The 24,448-nt window shown below is 41.1% G+C and overlaps 1 protein-coding gene across 3 annotated transcripts in view; it reads left to right on the forward strand.

Annotated features, from left to right (window-relative positions):
- The first annotated feature begins 352 nt into the window (after nt 1-352).
- The window catches only part of Uggt2 (UDP-glucose glycoprotein glucosyltransferase 2), a 106,330-nt gene continuing 82,234 nt past the window's right edge, over nt 353-24,448 (forward strand). For 2 of the 3 annotated variants that reach the window (XM_057786285.1, XM_057786287.1), the window contains exons 1-7: nt 353-549; nt 5,697-5,779; nt 11,355-11,485; nt 11,923-12,035; nt 12,965-13,139; nt 16,542-16,638; nt 18,141-18,210. In XM_057786285.1, the coding sequence (XP_057642268.1) occupies nt 398-549; nt 5,697-5,779; nt 11,355-11,485; nt 11,923-12,035; nt 12,965-13,139; nt 16,542-16,638; nt 18,141-18,210 (821 nt within the window). In that variant the 5' untranslated portion in view covers nt 353-397. Of the gene's footprint in view, nt 550-5,696; nt 5,780-11,354; nt 11,486-11,922; nt 12,036-12,964; nt 13,140-16,541; nt 16,639-18,140; nt 18,211-24,448 lie in introns of those variants that run through there. The other variant, XM_057786288.1, reaches the window with a different exon arrangement.

Genomic DNA, 24,448 nt, shown 5'->3' on the forward strand with positions numbered 1-24,448 from the left:
GACGTTATTTTGGAGGCCTGGTCTCACTCCCACGCACCCCCAGGTGATCCGAACTGGGAAGTTTGCCCTCAGTACCTCCACCCTTAAGAGGTGGATCAGCCCAGGGGTCCTTGACTAGCTGGACTGGGGCAGCTCCGGCTGGTCTCAGATTGGTCTGGGCCAACGGGCATCGCTCCCAGTGTCCCAGGCCCTCAATCCCAGCACCTCGAGGCCCCGCGGGGGACCCTTCTGAGCTCCGGCGTCGGCCCCCCCCACCCCGCCGGGCTTCGCCAGCCACGCATGCGCACGGTGGTGACCGGACAAGTAACGGACTGCGGCTCCCCCCACCGGAAGTGGGGCGCGGCGCACCAGGAGCAGCGGATTGTAGCGTGGCGGCTCGCGCTTCCCTGGGCGCGCCATGGCACAGGCCAGAGCCTCCGAGGGGCTGCTCCTGCGCTCCGTCGCGCTGTGGCTCGCCCTCCTCGGCGCCAGCCCGGCGGCCGCGTCCAAGGCGGTCACCGCACACTTGGCTGCCAAGTGGCCCGAGACCCCGCTGCTGCTGGAGGCCAGGTGGGTGCCCTAGGGCCTGGGCCCAGCCGAGCGCCGAGACCGGGGAATGGCGACGAGCGGAGGGACCCTGGCATCTCCATAGACATCCCCTTTCGGCAAGGGGCTATACCGATTCCGCGTCCCCGCGACCAGGGTGCCCCCAAATTTGGGGTTCACTCAGGCCCCGAGGTCACTAGGATGCGTCTTCCCCTCCCACCCATGCGTCCTCTTAGATCTAGCGTCCTCTGGACTGCGGGTCCCCACTGCCCCGGAGGCTCGCACTGACTCCCCGCAGATCCAGCATCTCCTACGACCCCAGGACCCACCCCCCCGGACCTAGTGTACCCTCAGAACCCGCGTCCCTAGGCGTCTTTGGTCAGATGGCTTCTTGCTCTCTCCCTCGGTGTCCCCAGGCACCTGGAGCATCATCACTGCTCAAGGCAGTCATTCTACACAACTCTGCCACTCGCCCCACCCGCTCGTGATTTTTAAAACTTCTCTGTCTCCGTTCGTGTCCCTGAGTGTCCTGCCGACGTGAAAGAAGGAAGGCACAGTTTAGTGCAAGCTCTCTGCAAAGTTCTGGTTAGCAGATTGTGTTTGAAGCTCCTAGTTTCTCTTTACACTTTTGACTTGTCTCATTCCCAAGTTTGCGGTGGGATGGTGAGGCAGCTTTTCAGCGATAATCCCCCACCGCCACACCCACATCATCCAAGGGGATTTGTTACTCATTCTGTTTAGTTACCTAGCAGAAAGCAGACGTCTTTCCTGGATTTTACCCTTTCAGATTCCGGAGAACAGAAGCAGAAATGCTGCCTCTTGTGGCTTGCGGTGGCAAACCTTTGTAATCCGTGCAGAGCAGAAGGGTTGTAAATTCATGAGTATGTGGCCAGCCTGAGGCTATAAAAGGGAAACTATCTGGGTTTTTTTTTCTTTCTATTGGGCATAAAGTTTTGTAACTGTTGATGTGTTTATAAAGCAGCATCCCATGTTTCTAAAAAACGAAACCCCATCACACTGTATTACCTTCTATTTATTGGCTGCTAGCAACAATTTTTATTGAATAAATTATTAAAGCTTCCTCTAGTCCATAGTGTCTCCTAGCAGTGCCTGGACTTGGTCGCACACTTAGTTCCCAGCCGCCAAATTTCTTTTTTTGAACTGTTAGTTGTGCTGTCTGCTTTTTTTATTTTTTGCAAATTCCAGATAGAATGTTCCTTAAAGCCCTTTACAAGGTAGTCTGGGTCAAATTTGCCACCCTTGTTACTTGTGCTGTGTTGAATGAGATTCCTACAGAAGTATATCCACATCCTAACCACGCCCCCCAAAATCTGCAAATGACACTTTGTTTAGGTCAAAAGTCTTTGCAAATTGAGAATATTGGGGCATTTTTAATTATCTTGGTGGGCCGCAAGTTCAATGTCAGAAGACACAGATAAAAATACTTAAGGAGAAGGCCATGCAAAGATTGATTTGGAGATTGGGTTAAACAGCCTCAATTCACAGAACAGCTGGAGCCACTAAACTCCCAGAGGCGAGGAGTCTGTTCAGAGCCTTCGGAAGCAGGGCTGCCTTGCCAGGAGCACGATGTGGACTTCTGGCCTCCAGAGTCCTGAGAGAGTAAGTCTGTAGTGTTTGAAGCCACAGTGGTTTTGGCAGTTTATTATAAGAGCAATTTAAAAAAGCAGTTTGGTACCAAAAAGTGGGATCTCAATGCAACAAGAACCCTGAACTGTTAAGAAGTAGCTGTGGAGCTGGGCTAGTAGAACTTTGAGAAATGTAGACAAGGACTATACAACCATGAAGAGACTTCCCGAATAATAATGGTGATTCTGATGAGGACTCAAGGGTGTGGTAGAACCAGATGCTGTTACTTTGGAGAGTAATAATCTTGAACAAGATATTGATAAAATATGAATATTGAGAGTCGTCTGGGAAGGGTTCAAAATGAATGTATTATTGAAAGCAAGAAAAATGATGAGTCTTGTCATATACTGACAGCACTTGATAGTTTAGGTTCAACCGCTTGTCAGCACCACCTCGGAAGCAATAAACTTGGGCAGAAATCAAGCTTACCTGAGGAGACTTCCAAGCAGTAGTCAAGATGCTACCTCATTGCTCTTTGCTGGGTGAGGAGACACTTTGCTGTCTGGAATTTTGCAGCCTGTTTGTATTGGAAAGGATGCAAAAACCAGGAACCGTGAATTGTTCTAGAGAGATGGCCAAGGTCAGGCTGACAGCTGAGTTAACTGTTGGCTGAGTAGAGGCAGGTGATTCCTGGACCTGTTCGTTCATTTCAAGTAAAACTGGTATAAAGACGGCAACTCTAGATCCTGCCCAAGTTCCTAGAGCAGTGCTGTGCTCAGAAAAACAAGTATAATCAAATTTTGTCTTACTGACGAGTCATACTTTTACCTACAACTACACAGTGCATGTTGAGCATCCCAAATCCTGAATTCTAAATGGTCTAAAACCCCAAAATTGATAGTGTCAACATTACTCCAACGTGGAAGATTCTACACCTGACCTTATGGGACAGAATCAAAACGCAAGTGAATTAAAAATATTGTATGACATTATCTTCAAGTTATGTGTATACAAATGAATTACAAAATTAGACTTTTGTCTCTTCCCCAAAGTAAGAATTTTGCATAGGCAAATATTCCAAAACCTAGACTATGAACTGCTTATAGCCTCAGGTATATTGAAGATGTGTGCTGCTCTACACCTTGTCAAGTCCACTGAGCCTCAGATGCTGTTCTTTATCTACAGTTCTGTACTATCCCAGGTTTGTGTCCTATCCTAGTTAGTATTGCTTCAACTTTTAAATCTTCTATTTTATTTTTAAGTCATCAAGATGGACATTTTATGTAAACCACCCAGCGGGTCAGTTATTCTAGGGTTGTAACCTGCCTGGCAGGTCAGTTATTCCAGGGTCCCGAAGAGGCGCTATCTGAAAAGACATGGGTGGGAAAGAGGAAGGAGACCAAGCAGAGTTCTTGTCAAGGTCTCCGTTTATTAGCGTAATGGTTGTGGCTTATATAGCCCCTGAATGAGGAATTTGGGTTGGGATGGGAGACAGGCGCATGGCAAGGGCAGGAAGGGATCTTGCAGCAATGGTCACGAGTCGATGCTTGGTCATGAGTCGGTCACGAGTCGACACACCTAGTGTTCTCTATGCAAGCGGAATCATTCCTTTTGTGATTCCAACCACAAACAGTTCTCTAGATAGTTGGAATGCGGGGCAGGTTCCGCTAACAGCTCTCAAGATAGTTGGGTGTGGAGTGGGCTCTCCCAACAAACAGTTCTCAATACAGTTGGGGTGTGGGGCTCTCTGCAAACATCCCCAGGACAATGGTCCCCGCCATCATCCCTGGAAAATGGCTCCTGACAATTTTAAGGTGTTTTGCATGCTCTTCTATGCTGGACTAAATAATACTTCATTTTACCTGAAAGGTCTTAAAAGACCTTCACCTTTTTTCTTAAAAAGTTGGAGATTATTTGGGCTTTAAGCCCAAAGACCTTGTACAGTGTAACGATTTCCTGTTCATTTTTTTATTAGGATTTTTGTTTTAAGTAATATTGTCTATGTAAATAAACAGTTAAGTTTACTATTGGCTTTTGAACTACTTGGTTTTTATTTTTATTTTTATTTATTTTTTTTTTTTTTGGTTTTTCGAGATAGGGTTTCTCTGTGGCTTTGGAGCCTGTCCTGGAACTAGCTCTTGTAGACCAGGCTGGTCTCGAACTCACAGAGATCCGCCTACCTCTGCCTCCCAAGTGCTGGGATTAAAGGCGTGCGCCACCACCGCCCGGCTGGTTTTTATTTTTATACACACTATCCTTTGGTAATTTCACATATCTGTAAAATGAATTTTGAACGTATCTATCTCCTGTTCCTTCCCCAAATCCTGGAGTCCCCACCCATGTCCTCTTATCTAAGAAAAATGAGCACACTGATACGAATCACTGCCACTGACGTGTGCATGGGTGCCGGCCATCCACCTGAGCTTGGACAGCCTACCAGGAGCCACACCCTTGAATACAACTGGCTCTCCCCACTGCAGAAACCATCAGTTATCTGCCAGAAGCTTCTCAGCTTGGACTGGGGCCTGTGAGTCCCGTTTCTGTCCGTGCTGGGAAGTTAACCAGCTTGATGTTGTACAGGTTTCATACAGGCAGCCACAGCAACTGTGAGTTTGAGTTCAGAGGTCTTGTGTCCAGAAGTCGGTTTCACAGCATGGCTCCTCTGCCTCTTCCTGTTTTCCGCCTGTTTTTCAGTGTTCCCTGGACGTTTAGGGAAGTGGTAATAATAGTCTATCAAGGATGAGCACCCACAGACGCTCACTCCTTATACTTTGACCAGTGTTCAGTCATTGCATTAACTTCCACTCATAGAGAAGCAGAGTGCTTCTCTGATGAGGATCTGGGAAATGCACGGACGGCGGTGTGAAGGAAATGTTTAGAAGGCTGTTTGATGCTGTGTCCATTTAGAAAAGGAGTCCTGGCTTCTCCCTAGGGCCTGTAACATGCCAAGTTATAGTTCCAAGTCTCTGCAAGGTCTATAGTATCAGGAGTGAGTTTCCTCCTCTGGAGTGGGCCTTAAATCCAGGCAGAAAATTGTTTATTAGCCCCTAATGTTCATGCTGCTGTTGAAACAGTGGGCACACTTTTCCAGACTGCTTGTCATTGCATGTGCAGAAGTCGCCAGGGGTTTTCTCCCCAAACAGCCTGCAGTTTGATTTCTCCATGTCTGTGGTCAAAGTCTTTTGTTTCTTCAGCAATAAGGTCCTGTATATTACTTCTATGGACTACTTATAGTACCAATTCTGTTGATGAACAATGGGTGATTTGTTTATTTACCTTTAATGCTCTTATTTTTGTTACCTTAGGGGTATTTCATGTAAAATGAAAAGCAAATTACAAATTCTAAGTTGTCAATAAGAAAAAGCCAGAAGTAATACCCAGTGTTGTCTTCTTAGCATAATTATATATAATATATATGCATATAATTATATATATATGCATATATAATTCCCTCAGGTGAAAAGGTCAATTTATTTCCATATTGTGTTACACAAATTGATATCAGTTATTTAGCATTAGCAGTATGATTTATAGTATCTAAACTAATTTTGTTTTCATTTATTCATATATCATTTTTTTAACAGTGAGTTTATGGCAGAAGAAAGCAATGAAAGGTTTTGGCAGTTTGTGGAGACAGTGAGAGAGTTAGCAGTTTATAAACAAACAGGTAAGTGATGTACACATTTTAGCATATGAAATTTATACTTGCATGCATTAGATATATTTTAAGTGGTAATAGTTAAATTTGAATGCAAATTGCATTGGTGAATCTGAACATTAAATTGAAGGTGGGGCATGTAGTTCTGTTGGCACGTAGCAGGCAGGAAGCCCTGGTTTGATCACCAGCATTGCCAAAGAAGCAGGCTTGATGGTGCGCTCTTGCTAGCCCATCATTTATGGTGTAGAAGGATGAGAAGATCAAGGTCATTCTGTAATAAATTGTGTTAGATGTCTACCTGGGCTGCATGAGACCTTGTCTCAAAGAAAGAAAAACCCTCTCTCAAGATGAAAAGATAATTTAATAGAAACTGTCGTAATATCAGCTTGCCCAGCTAGAGTCAATTGTACAGAGGGAACCTTAATTGAAAAAAAAGTCCCAACCAGATTAACCTGTGGGTGAGCCTGTGATGCATTTTCTCAGTAAGTGCCCAGCCCATTCTGGGTTCTTCCAGCCTCAGGCAGGTGGTCCTGGGGTATAAATGAAAGCAGGCTGTTTCTGGGCATGGTGGATGAGGCCAGGCTAGTTGACACAGAAAATTCAAGTCAACCAAGGCTACTTAAGTGAGACCCTGTCTCAGAAAGGGGAAGAAGAAAGGGAAGGAAAAGGGGGAGAAAAAGAAGGGAAGGAGGAAGAGAGCAGGAGGGGAGGAAAAGAAAAAAAAGGAAGAACAAAAGAAAAGAGAAAGAAGGAGGTAAAGAAGAAAGGAAGGAAGGGAGGGAGGAAGAAAGAAGAGAAAGAAAAAGAAAAGCAAGAGAAAGCAAGCAAAGCAATCCCTGGGGAGCAAGCCAATAAGCCGCTCTCTTTTGTGGTCTGTCTGTTCATGGTCTCTCTGCTCAGGTTCCTACCTCTAGGTTCCTGCCCACATTTCTGCCCTGACTTCCCTTCATGAAGGTCTGTGATCAGGACATGTAAGCTGCAACTGACCCTTTTCCTCCTCAGATTGCTTTGGGTCACTGTGCCTTAGCACAGCAATAGAAACCCTAAGACACTGTTCTAAGCATTCATTTCTAAGGTACAAAACCTGTAGGAAAACTCAAACAGTAGTGAGTGTATATTAAAGAAAAAAATCAAAATTGTTGAGTTATTTAACCGAAATTTCCTTGAAATAATATTAGCTTTGCATCTAGGATTTTTCTCTTGATTTACTAGACTTTGAATAGGCTACAGGAGAAGTGAGCAGGGAGAACAGAGAGCTCTCACATGTGCTCTGTGAATGCCCTTCGCCTAAGTCAGTTAACCTGTGAGGACACTTCCTTATCATTTAAAATCTAAAGATTACACATACTGCTGTACATTCTGTGACTTTGGACAAATGTTTACTGGCCTTGCTTTAGTTTTATTGCCAGTGTATTTTTGCTTTTATACTCTTAAAGATATTTATTTCCTGTAGTTACCCTAAAAAGTCAGATAATGTGTTTTCATCTATCTATAAACTATTATTTTATCTATAAAATTACTATAAATAGTAATTACTATTTTAAAGTATATCTACTAACACATGCATTAATGTAGTTTTAGAGAATATTAAAACATCAAAGTTATTAAATGTAGATTTAGCAACAGACACTATGGGGCTAATCTAAATGAAAGATTTTTTAAGATTTATTTTTTTCTTATGTATAGTGTTCTGCATTCAAGTTCATGTGCAGGCCAAAAGAGGGCCCCAGATTTATTATAGTGGTTGTGAGCCACCATGTGGTTGCTGGGAATTGTACTCAGGACCTCTGGAAGAGCAGCCCATGCTCTTAACTGCTGAGCCTTTTCTCCAGCCCCAAGGAACCTGTTTCATGTTTTTATCATGAAACAAAGTAGATGGTAAGAATGTAGACTCCATAGACATGAAACCCTTAACATCTGCACAAGAATGTAGACTCCATAGACATGAAACCCTTAACATCTGCACAAGAATGTAGACTCCATAGACATGAAACCCTTAACATCTGCACAAGAATGTAGACTCCATAGACATGAAACCCTTAACATCTGCACAAGAATGTAGACTCCATAGACATGAAACCCTTAACATCTACACAAGAATGTAGACTCCATAGACATGAAACCCTTAACATCTGCACAAGAATGTAGACTCCATAGACATGAAGCCCTTAACATCTGCACAAGAATGTAGACTCCATAAACATGAAACCCTTAACATCTACACAGAAAGCTTCTTACTCTAGGTGAACAGGCTTCTTTGTACTCAACTAAAAATGGAAGATAATTAGTTACATCTTAATTTGCTGCAGTTTGTTTGGTTCAAGCAACTTTGAAATTTAGCAATTTTTTATTTAATTAAAAATATTTTTAAAAATAAAGAGGTCAGGCATACCTTTAATGGCATTTTAAGTAAAATATTTGTAAAACCTAGTGGTTTTCTTCTTTTAAAATCTGCTTCCTGATAAACGTCAGTATTTAGTAATCATTATTTTTGTATTAAATGATGCTAGGCACCGCTTAAGGATGAGTAAATATGATGTATGTATTCGGTAATTTACAGTAGGCGGCGGCCGCTGAACACTTGTGCATGCTCTAAGGTACACGGTGTGCGGACATGGGTGGTACCTACTCCGCTCAGAGCAGAGCTTCCTCACGGTGTGCGGACACAGGTGGTACCTACTCCGCTCAGAGCAGAGCTTCCTCACGATGTGCGGACATGGAGGGCACCTAGTCAGCTAGAGCAGAGCTTCTTAAACATTCTACACTTGTGCCCCCTTTTATTCAAGACATTTTCACATGACCATTCATTTCAAGCATATAGGGATAGAACCAAAGAACCAAATGCTTGATAATAAGTTGTAAGGAAATTGATTTCAAAACAAATTAGGCGTACATATATAATTTTACCATTTATTAGAGATGAAAGCAAATTTGAAGTTGAAGCTAATAAAATAGATGTAATTATTTGTCTAAGAAACAATCCAAAGATACACAAATTTGTTACTTCCATGCCAAAGAATGACAATGAGAAAGCTTTAAGTTTCAAAGCTGGGGGATAGCTCAGTTAGTAGAACACTTTCTGCTGAAGCATGAGAGCATGGTTTGTGAATGAAAACCTGCCCTTGTGTTCCATGCTTGTAATCTCCAAGACAGGAGGATCCCAGGGGCTGGCTGGGTAGCCAGCTTGGCCTGCCAGAGAGATCCAGACCAGTGAGAGACCTTGGTTCACAAATGAAGTGAAAGTAACTGAGACATAACACTTAAGGCTGTGCTCTGATAACCACGTATGTGTGCTTGTACATACATACACACACGTTCAAGTACACACAGACATATGAACATACTGTATTCTATAACTAATCCATTACATTTCTACAAGTGCACAAAGGGTGTGTTAAAAACACTGCAATTCATAACACTCAGTAGTCCACAATCTGAGCCACTACTTCAGGAAGCATTCTTTGGCCTTGCCTGGCATAACAGAATGCTCAAAGTGTTAAAGTGTGTGTATTGAGGAAGCCGGGTAAGTGCTGCATCTCTGAGGACATTAAACTGTGGAGAGCGTAGTCAACAGCTGACTACACTGGCCAACAATAAGTGTAGGTTTGCATATATTAGCACTCGATAGACAAAGCTAGAGCACAGTGTAAGAAGATGGAGAGAATTAGAATGGTAAAATAATGCCCTGCCATTTATTTAGTGAGCATAAACTCAATTGTTTTAATAGCATAAAATAGCCTAATCCCTCTATTTCATAATATTGATGATTTTGTTAGTTATAAAGTATAGGCATTACATTCTGTTTCTTAAAATTGTCTTCTTTGGTGATTTCACACATGCATGTAATGAGTTCTAGTTATTGCACCCCCCTGGGTCTCACTCATTTCCTCACCTCCTTCTACCTCTGAAACCTTTCTCTCTGAAAAGCCCCCGCCCACTTCTATGACTTTTGTCTGTGTAAGACCGTGGATGGAGGAAAGGACACACAGATAAAAGATTGCTTCTGGCTCATCTCCATTAGCACCCCTAGACTGTCCTCAGCTTTCTGCCGTTCTCTCCTGCCTACCCTATCCCCAAAATTAAATGGCCTTTGTATCCCAAAAAGTTTTAAAACAGAATCCAAAAGCCAATCTTCTCTTTCATGTCTAGAGAACAGCTTAGAGAAAGGAAGCATTTTCTCAGTGTGCCCCAGCTCTAGACAAATCGATACTTCATGATGAAAGTCGGGTTTGAGTTGTGTTTTCTGGACTGTTGTGGACATGGTGAATATACTTGGCTCATTGCACCAGACTTGGTGTGCTTTCTATCTTTTCAGTCATATTATGCTTGCTTTACTATGCTCCAGCCCCTTCAACTGCACATTGAATCTAACCCATCCTGTTTAATAGCCACACGTTGGAGTGTATTAAAGTGCATATAGATTCTGTCGGGCCATGAGAGTGACGCGTGACAACTAGTGTCCGTATTTCCCCACACTTGAGGAATAGTTATCTGATGGAGGTTAATCCTGCACAGGAAAGGCCCGCAGGACCAGCATCTCTGGAAACTGTTGCTCACTGTTGCTAAGGCAGCTTGGTGCCTCCTCAATACCTGCATTGTAGTGTGCAATCTCATGTGATGTGTATGTGTAATCCATGATTACATCTCAACCTTATAGGTACATGTATCTGTGGGTGGTCAGGAAGATGACTTTTCATTTGACTGTATAATCTTAATATATAGGATATATATTAGGACGTGCTTCAAACTAGATCTCTCTGTCCCATGAGGACTGTAGACACTTAAAAGCCTGCCTTGTTCTTTTGCTCAGACTAACTGCACACAATCATCTCACTTTCACCTCAGAGCAAGTTCACACTAGACCAAAGGCTTTTTGTAAACAGATCATAGAGCTATGCGCAAGGTCAGCTGCAGATGTCCAGCCAAGGTTACTAAGAAAAGGATGCCAATTCTTTGCTTGCCAGTCTGCTAACTTATGTCTCAAAGCTTATCTCAGTGGGCTCTGTACCTCCAACTCTGGACAGTCTCACTGTAACCTTTGACCCTTGTGCTGCCGTGGTAAATGACTTGGGTCGTATAGTTTACCCTAGGGATGTGCTTTTGACCAGTGAGAGGTAATTCTTGTGATTTCTTCATCGTTTCAAGGCTCCTGTGAAGAAGAGCTTTGAGGCTAGAGGAGAAGAAGCTAGGAGAAGTCAGGAGGAGGACAGGAGAATGAGAATAGAAGTAGAATGGACTGATCCAGAAGAGCACACGAGAGAGTCTGTTGGCTCGCCCTCAGGTAGCCAGAGGAGAAAGGCCTTTTTGCTTGTTGTAGAGTCCGATTCTGAACCCTGAAGAGAGTCTTGGCACTGAACTACCAAGGCTGTCATTAAGATCCCAAATAGATTTTAAGGGCAAAATTTTTTTTAACCATATCATTCTTTTGATTTCTGAGGAAATACTAAAATGGACAAAATAATTATTTCTTTAGCAGCTTACCCAAACTTAAAATATGATAATTTGACATTAATTCAATTAGCACTATAGGTGGGATATGCCAGTATGCTGAATGTAAAATACTAACATCTTTTTCTCTTTGTAGAATCAGATTATTCTTACTACAACCTAATCCTGAAGAAAGCTGGACAGTTTTTAAACAATATACACATCAACCTCTTGAAGTTTGCTTTCTCTCTAAGGGCATACTCCCCGACTGTTCAGATGTTCCAACAGGTAAAAACGCCCAGGAAGTGCATAATGAGGGTAAATACCATGGTATATGTTGAACATCATTGACTCAGTGTGTTCTACAGATGTATATTTTATTCCATAACCTGTTGATGATTTTATCACCATTAATGTCATGACTCAAATTGGGAAAAAAAGAAATATTGTTGATTTGGAGTTAGGAAAGCATGAAAATACAGTGCCAGAAAAATTACTTATACAAAAAATTTTAAAGAATTTTTCAAAATCTTGCATGCACATGTCTTCTAGGATAAAGTTGATTTTATTAAATATTTCTTCAATTCTACTCACAGAAAATATTTTGCATTTATTAGAACAGTAACTCGATAGTAAAAGATGAATGGTTTTAGCTGAAAACAGTTAGGATTTAAGATGGTGTGCTAATGATGAGCCACAGTGACAGCAGCGCGCTTGCCTTGCAGGTTGCTGCTGCTGAGCCCCCACCAGACGGATGCGATGCATTTGTGGTTGTGCATGGGAAGCACACCTGCAAAATTAGTGAGATTAAGAAGCTGCTGAGTAAGGCTACGTCAAGGTAAAGTCATACAATAGAGAAGTGCTCAGTGCAGAGGAGAACTGGAATAGAAATTTTAATACTCTGAGATTTTCAAAGATATCTGCATGAAGCTCTTTATCTTTTGAAGCCCTTTCTTAAAGATTAAAAAAAAAACAACCCACGTTGTAAGTAATCTTGAGGACACTAGGAATGTTTTAATTAGACGAATCTGCCACCCACCCTCCTCCCTTGCTCACACCTTGCACATGTATCAGATGCTGTGTGTGTGTGAGTTTCTGTGTAAGGAAAACTGCCAAAATAGTGGCCTAGAACAGTAATTGCTTTCTAAGAAATCTGAGCATTTCTTTCACCTAGTCTTATTTTATCTGGTTTCTTTTCTACTGTATCCTAAATATTTAACTGGTCTGTGCCTCAGAAACTGAAAGGGCGAAGTAAATGGTAGCAACTAACTTTATAGTAAAGGTGTAATTTACTAGAAACTGTGAATAGCCAGGCCAGTGTCTGGAAAGGAGCTGTCAGAATCTGTGTGGACAGGTGGTGCAGACAGATCTGCAGGCCTCCTCTCTCTCCTGAGCCTTCCCTAGGGATCTCATTCATCGTTCTTGGTGTTAAACACTGATTTTGATGGAGGTCTACATCATAGTCTTTAAGTATTTAGAAACTGTTTTCAGGGAATATGAACTATAGTGAAAATTTGCTTTAATTAAAATTTTAATTGATTAAAATTTTGTTATTTTATTGACAATGAACCTTAGTGGAAAGTAAAACATTTTTAATAGTTCATTTTGGAAAAAACAAATTTCTTCTTTTTCTATTGCTATTTTCCTATTTCTGTAGTTATGTACATTATGAGTTCTTTGATAGAAGAAAGTATGAACTATCAGATAGATGTCGAATATGCTGTTGACTCTCACTGCTTTTGAAAGTCTGTATTGTTTCCGTTTTAGACCCAGGCCTTTCCTATTTGAAAGAGATCATAAGTTTCCCACAGGCAATGAGAACTTACCAGTGATTATTCTCTATGCAGAAATTGGGACAAGAGAATTTGCTGAATTTCACAGAGTATTGTCTAAGAAATCTAAAAATGGTAAAATTCTGTATGTTCTCCGCCACTATATTAAGGTACATGCTTTGTGTTGTTATTGCTTTGTTTGTTTGTTTTACCAATATTAGTAATTTGTGTTATGCTCTTTTCTGGCCCAGACTAAAGGTTTGTCAGTTTTATTCATCTTCTGTGTGGAAGCCCTTTGGTTTCGAGGTTGCTCTGGGTCTGATCTTCCTGCTTCAGCAGGGCGCATTCTGCTCCAGTGTCTGCAGCTCCTGCCTTTATCTTCATTGGAGTTTAGTTTCCTTGTGCATGCCTGTTTCTTTAGCCCGTAGGTTTCTGTATGTAAATCTTCTTTGTTACTGCTATAAACATTTACATAGTTCTAAGAATTGCTCTAAGTTGATGTAAAGCATTAGAGAACATCATGTTTTGGGGAGAAATGAGCAGAGCCTGGGCTGCCCAAGCCATTTCCTCATGTCTCAGGATGCTAAATCTGAGAGAATGTTGCAGTTATTCTAATAATTACATGTTAAACAACAGGGAGCAGCTGAGGTGCAGAGGTCATGTGTAGGTTTATCTATCCCATTAATCATATATTACTAAAGTTTTTTTCCAGTGCTCCTCACTATTCTTATCTTTAAAAATTTATTCTTTGAGCTTAGTTAAATCAAAGCTATTTACTAGTAATGAGGAAATCTTGTTAAATAATTTTACATTTTTGGTAAACTAGAATATAGATATTTTAATAGTCCACATGAAGATTAAAAATTATATAGCAAAAGCATAGGTTCATTGAGTATATATGTTTTGTAAATATTAATATATTTCAGTCATTAATTCTTCATGTGCCTCTATGTCAAGTATTATTTTCAAGGCAGTAATATAGAAACAGTGCCTTTTTCAGAAACCTACATTTTAGTGGCAGGAGGTGAAGAACCCATAGTATATTATGTTAGATGATAATAAAGTGTTTCAGTAAAAATGTGAAGATCAATCAAGGAGGCTCAAATGACAGGACTGGAGTGTGCATACAAAGCATTCTATGTAGCTGATCTTCTTTAAAGTAGAAATTCTCGGTCATTTTCCTTTCTCTGCCAGAATAGATGTATATTCATCAATGGCAGTAACACACTGTGGGTGTAATTCTATACTTGGTGAAGCAGACCAGAGATAAGAGCCACATTCAAAGAAATGGATGCAGGAGATAAAAGTAGATATTTATCTTATTTATCTTCACTGTGCTAATATGGCTGCCATAACATGTCTTTTGAGGATCTGTCTTAAATATTTTTTGGATAATATAACCAAAAATATACTTCTATAGGATCATAGTAACCATGAGGGATGCTTTGTACCATTAAATTATGGCCTTCTAGTTAATGAATGACATCATATACACTCACAGTACTATGACACAAATTTAATCAACATGTGTTTTTAATGCAAATAGACTTCTCATGCTTCCTTTTGAGCAGATGCCTTTTTTGTGGGGAAGACATAGAAATAAGATTTGTCATAGCCCTCTTGGTCTACGAGCTCTTCAGTTCACAAATCCAAGCTACAAACGATACAAATACAAATTTAGTAAACATTTTTCTTTTATTATCCAGGAGACAATAACTTTTTAGTACCTATAATAGACATGGTTATACGGAATTGCATTTCCTTTATGAACTCTGACAAGATATGTGGCCTTATGACTTGAATATTCTAAGCTACCAGCTACAATTTTGTTTGGGGGTAGCCACATGAAATTGAAAACTCTTTAGAACATTTTCAAATTTTCATATTAGTGTAATAATAAATAACTCACTTTCTTTTTTTAAAGATTTATTTATTTATTATGTATACAACATTCTGCCTCAATGTATGCCCACACGCCAGAGGAGGGTGCCAGATCTCAGTACAGGTGGTTGTGAGCCACTATGTGGTTGCTGGGAATTGAACTCAGGACCTCTGAGCCATCTCTCCGGCCCCCAATAACTCACTTTCTATATGCTATATCTAATTGCAGTATTCCCAGGATACTAGAAAATTAAATTTTAGTGTGAGCAGCAGTTTTAAGTACTGTGTATCTAAAGGTTATTCATACATGTTACTATTTGGAAGTAAAACAGGCCAAGAGATAAGCACTCTGCTGATAAGCCTAATCTTAAAGCTAATAAACATGTCAGAGAGAACAACAGAATAAAGGGGTGGTATACTCCTGGAGTTTCCTGTAGGCAGAGACCCGAAATAATCACACAGAAACTATATTAATTACAACACTGCTTGGCCAATCTTTTAAGCATATTGAAATGCTAACTTTTATATCTTAAATTTTCCATGTTTTGTATTTTACCATGAGTTTCGTGACTTACTGGTAAGGTTCTCAGGCGGTCTGTGTCCTTGGGAGGCTACATGACTTCTCTCTGACTCTGCCTTCTTTCTCCCAGCATTCCATTTAGTTTTCCCACCTCATTCTATTCTGCCCTAGCCACAGGCCAAAGGAGCTTCTTTATTAACCAATGATAATAAAACATTCACAACATACAGAGGGGAATCTCACTTCAGTTTCCTTCCCTCCAGTCCATCCATACACTTCCTGTCTCACATGTAGGAGCACCAAACTGTCCCTGTGAAGACTGGGGTTCAAAGACACATGGCTTCTTCTAAGAATTTAGTACACATAGAGAAATTAAAACCAGTTTTCTAACCTATGGAACAGAAAGATGATGATGGTCACCACGTGGCCAATGGGAATTTCAGGATGGAGCAGCACTGAACTTAGACATCTGCCTGAAAGTCATCTGCATTGCCTCCTGCAAGAGGAATCATGGTTTGTCTTGTTTACTGGAGGACTCTCCAGGGACACTAAAATTATGATAATCCAAATATTGCAGATAACTCAGGTGTGGTCAACTGTAGCCACTCTTAACTGTGTGACATTTGGAACATTTTAGTCATTGCAATACTCGAAGAAGGATCTAAGCAGGGTTTCTAAGGCACTAAGCACTAAGTGTCTTATTGTCCGTCTGTCTGCCTCTGGTTTTTGTTATTTACTTTTGCTTACTCTCTGGCTGTCGGGAGCCAGCGAGTCCTGTCTAGGTGAAGGAGAGAAGTACACTTTGCTGCACTGGAGCCTCTGTTAACTCTCTGTAGCTATGACCAGAAAATACCTTTTCCACTAAAAAATACTGAAAAGTCATGACCAAGATTTTAGTAAGGAAGACGTCATCAACAAAATTCTGGTTCTTTGGTAGACTGTGCAGGGAGTCTGAGTGCCCCCGATAATAATAATGCATGGTGGTTAAAGCCTTTTCTGTTGGCGCTGGAGTACAGGTGCACAGCCCTGGGTTCAAGCCTCAGCGCCCAACCACACGCACACATGTGTGCCTCCAGTGTCAGTGATTCGCTGTAGAACCCTAATATGACACAGTACTAAGTTTAATGAAAGACACCTAATTGTCTCCTGTTTTTCTAAATGATTTGAACAGAAGCCAAGTTCACGGAAAATGCTCTTGTCTGGCTATGGGGTGGAGCTAGCAATTAAAGACACAGAATACAAAGCGTTGGATGATATCCAAGTGAAAAGTAAGATTTCTGATGTTTAAATAAGGCTCCTCTGTGTTCTTTGACAATGGTGTCCATGTAAACAGTGTATTTGGCCATGCCCACTTCCTCCACTCTCCGCCTACCCACCACTCTCCTCATACATGTTCCTCCAGTCACTGCTTCCCGTATGCACACGTGTGTAATGTTATCCTCTGGGGTAAAACAGACAACTTACCAATTATCATTCCCCCTCAGAGAAGAGTGACCCTCTCTCAGCAAGCCATGCTGGGATGTTTTGCTAGTTAATCTTGTGCGGGTGACTACATGCTTCAGTGTGCTCGTATGTGTGACAGCCGTGTCACATATGGAGGTCAGGATGCTTCCAGCTCATCTGTCCCTTCCTTCCCAGAAATGCTTACTGAGCCTCGAGGTGATACAGGTATTTCATCTGTAGTAGAGCGCTCCACAGAAGAAAAGCTTTATTAGTTTTCTGAGAATTCCATGGAGTATGTTCTCATTATATCCATCTCATCCTCCAGCTCTTCCCAGAATCACAGACCCATCTCTACCCACCCACATTTGTGCTTACTTAAGAAAACTCAAGTGCAGTTTGTGCTCCATATGTCCTTGGGATGTGTGGCCTGGTATGGGAGTGTCACCCACATCACCCACTCACCAGTGGAGCACTCTCAAAAGTGACACTTCCTTTCCCCGCAACTCCTAGTCCATCACAGCCAGAGCTCTGTCTCCCTTTCTGGTCCATTCATGGCATGCCTTTGTTGAGAAAGTTTTCCTCCTTTTATCAAAGTTGTCCATTTGACTTTCTCTTTTCCTACCAAGTGTGATATTTATCATGAGTGTCTTTTTCCAGATATCTATCCCATCAGAAATCATAATAGACAGCAAAGTTTACCCAGTTATTGGATTCAGCCAGTATTTGGCCAATGTATGACTAAATCAGGGCACCCTGCATTTGTGCTGCAGCCCAGAGACCCCGGGCTTCAGCAGAGCAAGGAAGGAGTGAATGCCTACTGAGTCTTAATCAATGGGGTGAAGAGCGAGCCGTTACACTCTTCCCATATTTGACTTCCACACTATTGGGCAGAAGAGAAATGAGTACAATGAAGACCATTGTTCTTTGTGGCCATGACCATGGTATCTTTCTAAAGATCCCTTGACTATCTTTAAGATTGCTTAAATGGTGCAAAATCTCATGTTTGTTAGGTCTGATCTACCATCAGACCTGAAAGTGTAAGCCAGGATTTCTTGTGTGTCCTTTGTCTCAATCATTTTGGTTTATAAAATAGAAAGTTGCTATAAAGTAATCTATATGACATTCTTTGTGTTTATGAAATATTTAGCCATCTAAGCCCATTTTTTTTAAATAGACCACATTTATTTAGGATTATAATATAGGCACATGCACATACATTAACCTTCTGAATGAGAGAAAAGCTATGTAAAATTAATAGAATTTGTTTTATTGGGAATTCTATGTTCTTTTCCCAGCCTACAAATACTTGTTTTTTCCTTTCATGCAGCTGTGAGTGATGCTGCTGCAGAGGAGACTGACGTAGATGAAGTTCAAGGATTTCTCTTTGGGAAGCTAAAGTGAGTCTGAACAGACATGAAATGTGTTTATTATGCACTTTACCTCTGAAAGTAGTTAATGTGGTATCTCATGTTACCACATGTTCTTTCTCTATATACTTACTGTCTTAGTTTGAGTTTCTTTTGCTGGGATGAAACACCATGACCAAAAGCAAGTTGGGGTGGGGGTGGGGGGGCTTATTTGGCGTACACTTCCACATTATAGTGATCATTGAAGGAAGTCAGGACAGGAACTCAAGCAAGGCAGGAACCTGGAGGCAGGAGCTATGCAGAGGCCATAGAGGAGTGCTTCTTACTGGCTTGTTCCCCATGGCTTGCTCAGCCTGCTTTCTTATAGAACTCAGGACCACCAACATAGGGAGGGCACCACCCACAGTGGGCTGAGCCCTGTCCCATCTATCACTGATCAGTGAGATTAAGAAAATGCCCCACATCTGGATTTTATGGAGGCCTTTTCTCAGTTAAGGGTCCCTCCTCTCAAATAGCTCTACTTTGTGTCAGCAAGTTGACATAAAACTAACAAGTGCACATACCATTTGAGATGCACAATATTGTTTTTAGTTATTAAAGAATTTACAGACAGATAATGTCAAAAACTAGAGAAAGCAAACACAAAAAACACAAAAAATTAAAATAATCACTAATTCCACAACTAGGACATAACTGTCACTGCCATAGTGTTAGCCACGAGTCCTCCCACCCTTTCTGCACCTGTTTGTAGCTGGAACAAATGCCACAGGGTCTGCTGTTCCACACGGTGGCGCTGTCATGTGCACCTGCTTTTCCAGTGTACTAGGAGAGAGCTGCCCCACTGAATGGGACTTTAGATTTTTCCTCATATTTTCATTGAGTGTTTTCAAGTACCCAGTCATGTACATCTCCAATTTTTCTTGCCACAACTTTCAGAAAAAAAGTCAAAATATTTGTATTTCTTGAGTTTTATACATATTTATAAATTTCCATCCTAAAATTTGCTAACATATCTGCAATAGCACATGAATGTATCTGTTTCCTAGAACTGTGCTAACAACATGCTATGTTTAACATTTGTGTCAGTGAGTGGAATGATTCTTTACAATTATTTCACTGGACTGAAGAGCTCTGTAGTCTGAAATCAGGGACAGTAGGCTATTGGCAGTTTGTTGCAAAGATTAGTTTCTCTATGCATACTTATTGGACTTTGAGATTCTTCTCTGATAAATTACTTATTCCTGACCTTTGCTTTTTTTTCTTGCTGTATTTTTGCCAGAAATTTAAACATTTTTTTGTGTATTGAATTATTTACTATCAAACTTTATTTTTATTAATGTTTGAAATTGAAATATGTTCAATATGCTGTTGTATCTAAATTAGAATTTGGAATTCCTTTTCTAATATGGCATTGCATCCCCAAAATAGTTAGCAAAATAGAAATTTGGAACTTTTAATGACTTGCATTTTCCCCTCTTTAATCAGAAAAAGATGGTTCTATAAATAAAACCCCAAATTTTATAGACCAAACTAAACCTTAAAACAATGGAATAATAAGCATAGCAAATGAATGGGTCAGTTATCAGATTGTATTGCCCTGTGCTGCCAGTCAGCCAGCCCTTCTGTCTCAGTGAGAGCGCCCGCTCCTGCAAAGTCAGCTAGGGAACCTGGAATAGGGATCGTCAAGGCCAAAGAAATGTCGGATGAAAGCAACTGAGACAGAAGACACAGGGTAGAATTGGGAAGTCTGTTTGGTCATGTCAAAACAGCCAAACAACCCAGAGTTTATCTCAAAATATGTTTATGCAAAAGCAGAACAAAGCACAGGATAGCCTGTCAGTATCTAACCATAAGAACATCCCTGTCCTTGAGTGAGCGGCCTCCTTTATCATATGTTTGCTGCTCCAGTACAGCCTGACTATCTAGACATTCCTGAGGTTTGGTGTCAGCAGTATTCTTTCTACTAGATAGAGTTCTTTTCTCATGGACGAAATGCTCTTTCCCACGGGCTAAATCAGAAGTCCCCCACAGCCTTCAAGGTTATTGGAAAAGCAGAGCAGGCAAGCTTGAACACAAGACTCTAGATGGAAACTGAGCTATCTGTGTGCCCCCACAATTAGTTACTGTTCTACTGGGGTGAAGAGACGCCATGACCAGGGAAACTCTTAGAAACCGTTTAATTGGAACTTGCTTACTATTTCAGAGATTTAATCCATTTTCATCATGCATGGAGCTTGACAGCAGGCAGCCGTGATGCTGCGGAAATAGCTGAGAGCTACATCCTGATCTGCAGGCAGAGAAAGGTTGGAGGGGGGTGGTTTCAACACTGGCCTTGGCATGGGCTTCTAAACCCTCAAAGCCCACCCCCAGGGACACACTTCTCCAACAAGGCCACACCTCCTAATCCTTCTCACGTAGTGCCACTCCCTGATGACGAAGCACTCAAATCTATGAGCCCTGGGGACCGTTCCTATTCAAACCACCACACACACTATTCCCGTGAGCTATGCCGTGCTGTTCCCTTAGGAATTACAGTTGTAGTGACTGTTTAGTGACTGAGTGACTTAGTTCCCATAGTAGGATACTAGTAAACTGTACTGTGAGTACAAACGTACAAAATATTTGAAATGTGAGGATTATAAATATTGTAATATGAAAATCATGTAACCATTTATGATAATTAACATTATATAAATATTTAGTACTAATAAGGACAAGAGAGGCTTGGTCATTGGCTCGGTGGTAAGGAGTTGTTACTTACAGGGATGAAGACCTGAATTCAAATCCATCTGTACTCATGGACAAATCAAAGCTTAAACTTGGGCTCATAGGGGCTCACAGAGACTGAACCAACCGTCAGGAAGCCTCCATGGGACTGGTCCAGGCCCTCTGCATATATGTTACAGTAACTTGGCCTTCTCGTGGGACTCCTAACAGTGGGAACGGGGCTCTCTGACTCTGTTGCCTGCTTTTAGATCCCTGTTCCTCCTACTGGATTGAGTCCTCCAACCTTAACAGGAGAGGAGGTGCCTGGTCTCACTGCAGCTTGATCTGCCATGGCTGCTGATATCCATGGGGTGGGGGGGGGGGCTGGGGCTCGCTAGCACACATGCATGCACACGTGCACACACACACATGAAAAAATGAAAATTATACTGATCAAGTTATTATTTGTTAACTTGACATTCTTAAAATCAAGAAGAAGCAATTGATTGAATTAAGTTTCTGTTGGGAGAAAACCTGAGTAAAAAGATGACTTCAGGGGTTGTGGCAGTGGCTTGCTGGTAAAACGCTTACTGTAAAGGCATGAGGACCTGAGTTTCAATCCCCAGAACCCATGAAAAAGCCAAGCATGACCATGCAGGGTTCTATAGCCCCAAGGCTGTGGGGTTAGGGACAGGACGATCGCTGGGTCTGAGTGTTGCCAGCCTAGAATCAAGTTCACTAAGAGATCCTGTGTCCAGGAATAATGCAGACAATGAAAGAGCAGAAACACCTGGTGTACTCCTGGCCTCCATATGTGTGCACACATGTATATACCCATACATACACCATACATGTATGTTCTACCCCACACATGTGCAAAGATGACTTTGAAAATAAATCTTCTATTAATAATGTGAGCAAAAGCCTAATGTTTTGAAATAATTTGATACTTGACACAGATTTAATGGTTTACAAAAATCTTGAATAATCTTACGAAAATTTATGCTCTATAAAAAGAGAGTATAAATTTCTTTGTCCCAGATTACTTAATTTTACATATTCATATAATTTTATATGTTCATATAAGCAGCAGCCTTGCAAGAATTAAAAATACCCCTTCCCCTCTTCTGCCATTCTGCTTGAAGAATGGAATGCTAAGGTCTCTCTGTATACTCATGGGTAAGACTAGCCGTAATTTTATGTGTGTGTAGTCTAAACTACTAGAAAGGAAGATTTGGTGAATCCTGTATGCTTCTGTTTACACTTTAGGTCTTAATTGCTAATATACTTGAGACACTAAAGTTATTGATCCTGATGGTGAAGCTAACAATACGGAGCAAGGGTGGCTGCACTAGAGATGAACGGATTCTGTTTTTACTGTTTTAGCCACACAAAAGTATAATAAGTAAAATATTTATCTAATAAACAACAATACAATTTTATTCCATTTCTCAATTGTGTTGTAATATGTTAAAATCTATAGTTATTTTAATTTTTAATTTAACTTTATGTGGGAATAAATTGTATGCCTTCAAATATCTTTTATAATTCTAAATGGTTTTATAAAGGGGAAATAGTCACATAGTCCTTGCACAGTAACTCAGTTACTTATTTCAAAACAAAATCCTTTACCCTGAAGAATTATATGATAAAATACATACATTGTTTGAATTAGTAAAAACAAAATACAGTATAAATTATGATTCTGACTAAGAGCTTCATAGGCAATCCAATCTGTGAAATGCTTGCTGTGCAAGAATGAGGACCTGAATTCGCAGAAGCCAAGTAAACATAGCTAGTATGATGTCCTACACATGTAATCCACACAGTGGGAAGCTGCCATGGGAGCATCCCTGGAGCTCACTGGCCAGTCAGCCTACTCTGTGAAATCCAGACCAGTGAGATGCTTTGTCTGAGAAGAAACAGCAATAAAACAAGGTGGACACCATAACTCCACACACGGTCCTGCACATGCACCCACATGTATGTGTACCTGTACATACACAAAAATACTAGTATGTCTAATATAAACACACACTATACTAGTATGACTGCTAACTGGAGTCATACACTGGGTGATGGAAAATAAGAGAATTGCTCCCAGTTCTGGAAGAGAGAAGTTTACACGGCCCTCTTCCTTCTGTGACTCTCCCACTTCTCAGGAAGGATACTGCCATTGGTCTAGAGCTCACTGCAACCAGATGCTCTCTTACCCGATGAAATCACAGTCATAGGGGCCACATTGACTTAGTACGTTCGTGGAACTATAATAGAGTATCTGAGAATGGACAGGTCGTGAAAAGCAGAATTGAGTACTGGGAGCTAGAAACTTAAGTTTAAGATGGGGACAGTCTGCATGTCTGTCAGAGGAGCAGAGGATTGTGTGTCCATGTCAGGAAGAATAAGCAGCAACTCCTGCAGTCTCCTTGTGCCATGCCAGTCCAGCCATGAGAGCACAGTCCTCCTGTGTCCTCACTTCCCAAAGAGCAGACATGTTAGAGCATAGCACTAGTGTGCATATGTGTCCCGCCCACCCGCCTGCCACCGCTTAACCTTGGGGTTGGCTATGCCATTGTTCCACTCTGGATTCCTGAGGGAGGGTGTGGGAGGAGGAAGGCTGAGCTCGCAAACTGCTCTTTACTTTCCCCATGCTCCACTCTCTTGTTTTTCTGCGAACCAATTATTGATTTCCTTGTGTGCTGCGTTTATACTCCAGGCACTGGGGAGGCGTCACAGAGCAGCCTGGGTGCTAACTTGCCAGCCAACCTACTTGTTGAGATCCAGGGTGTGTAAGGCAGCTGCTCTTCGGCGCCTCACTGCCATCCCATTGGTTGGACCTGCATTCTTCTTCTTAATGGCATAATGGACACATATTTGATACAGTTCTTCTCACAAAGGAGATATTACTAAATTAATATAAAGTTATTTTTAACAAATATTTCTCCATTTTAGTTTTAGAGATGTTGAGTTCATTTTTATTAAACTTTTTCCAATACATAAACGTTTCTATTTGAGGCTATTTAATATCTAAGCACAATATAAACTAGGGAAATAAAACAGAAACATTAAAAAAGACACACACCCCCAAAAAATAAAACATGGAAAGAGTGCCCCAGAATTCAAGAGGCAGCGCATTCCCCTGATTTGAGCAAACACTTCATCCTTTCAATCTCATATGCTGTGACAATCTGGAGCATAGGAAATAATACTGATGCAGATATATTAACTAGGTGGCTTTGTCTTTCCTTCAGATAAATATTTTAAATAGAGGCTTTTCCTATAATCAGGCAAAAACTTGCCTTTTCTCTGTGTTTCTATATATTCAGTGATTCTTGGTATTTCACTATTAAACACTGAGTTGTACATAGGAAATAACTGTGAACCTAAAACTTGATTCCATGAAAATGCAGAAAAGATAATGTTTATACAATGTGTATAGTAAAATGCCATTTGATTATCTTATTCTTTGATCCGCTAAAAGATGCTTATATGTTTACAAAGTTCCCTTACTTGAGCTTTCTGTGTAGGTCAGAGGTGGAACTTTAAAGAACTAGAACAAACT

This window comes from Chionomys nivalis, chromosome 12 (genome assembly GCF_950005125.1).
Source record: "Chionomys nivalis chromosome 12, mChiNiv1.1, whole genome shotgun sequence".
Lineage (NCBI taxonomy): Eukaryota > Metazoa > Chordata > Mammalia > Rodentia > Cricetidae > Chionomys > Chionomys nivalis.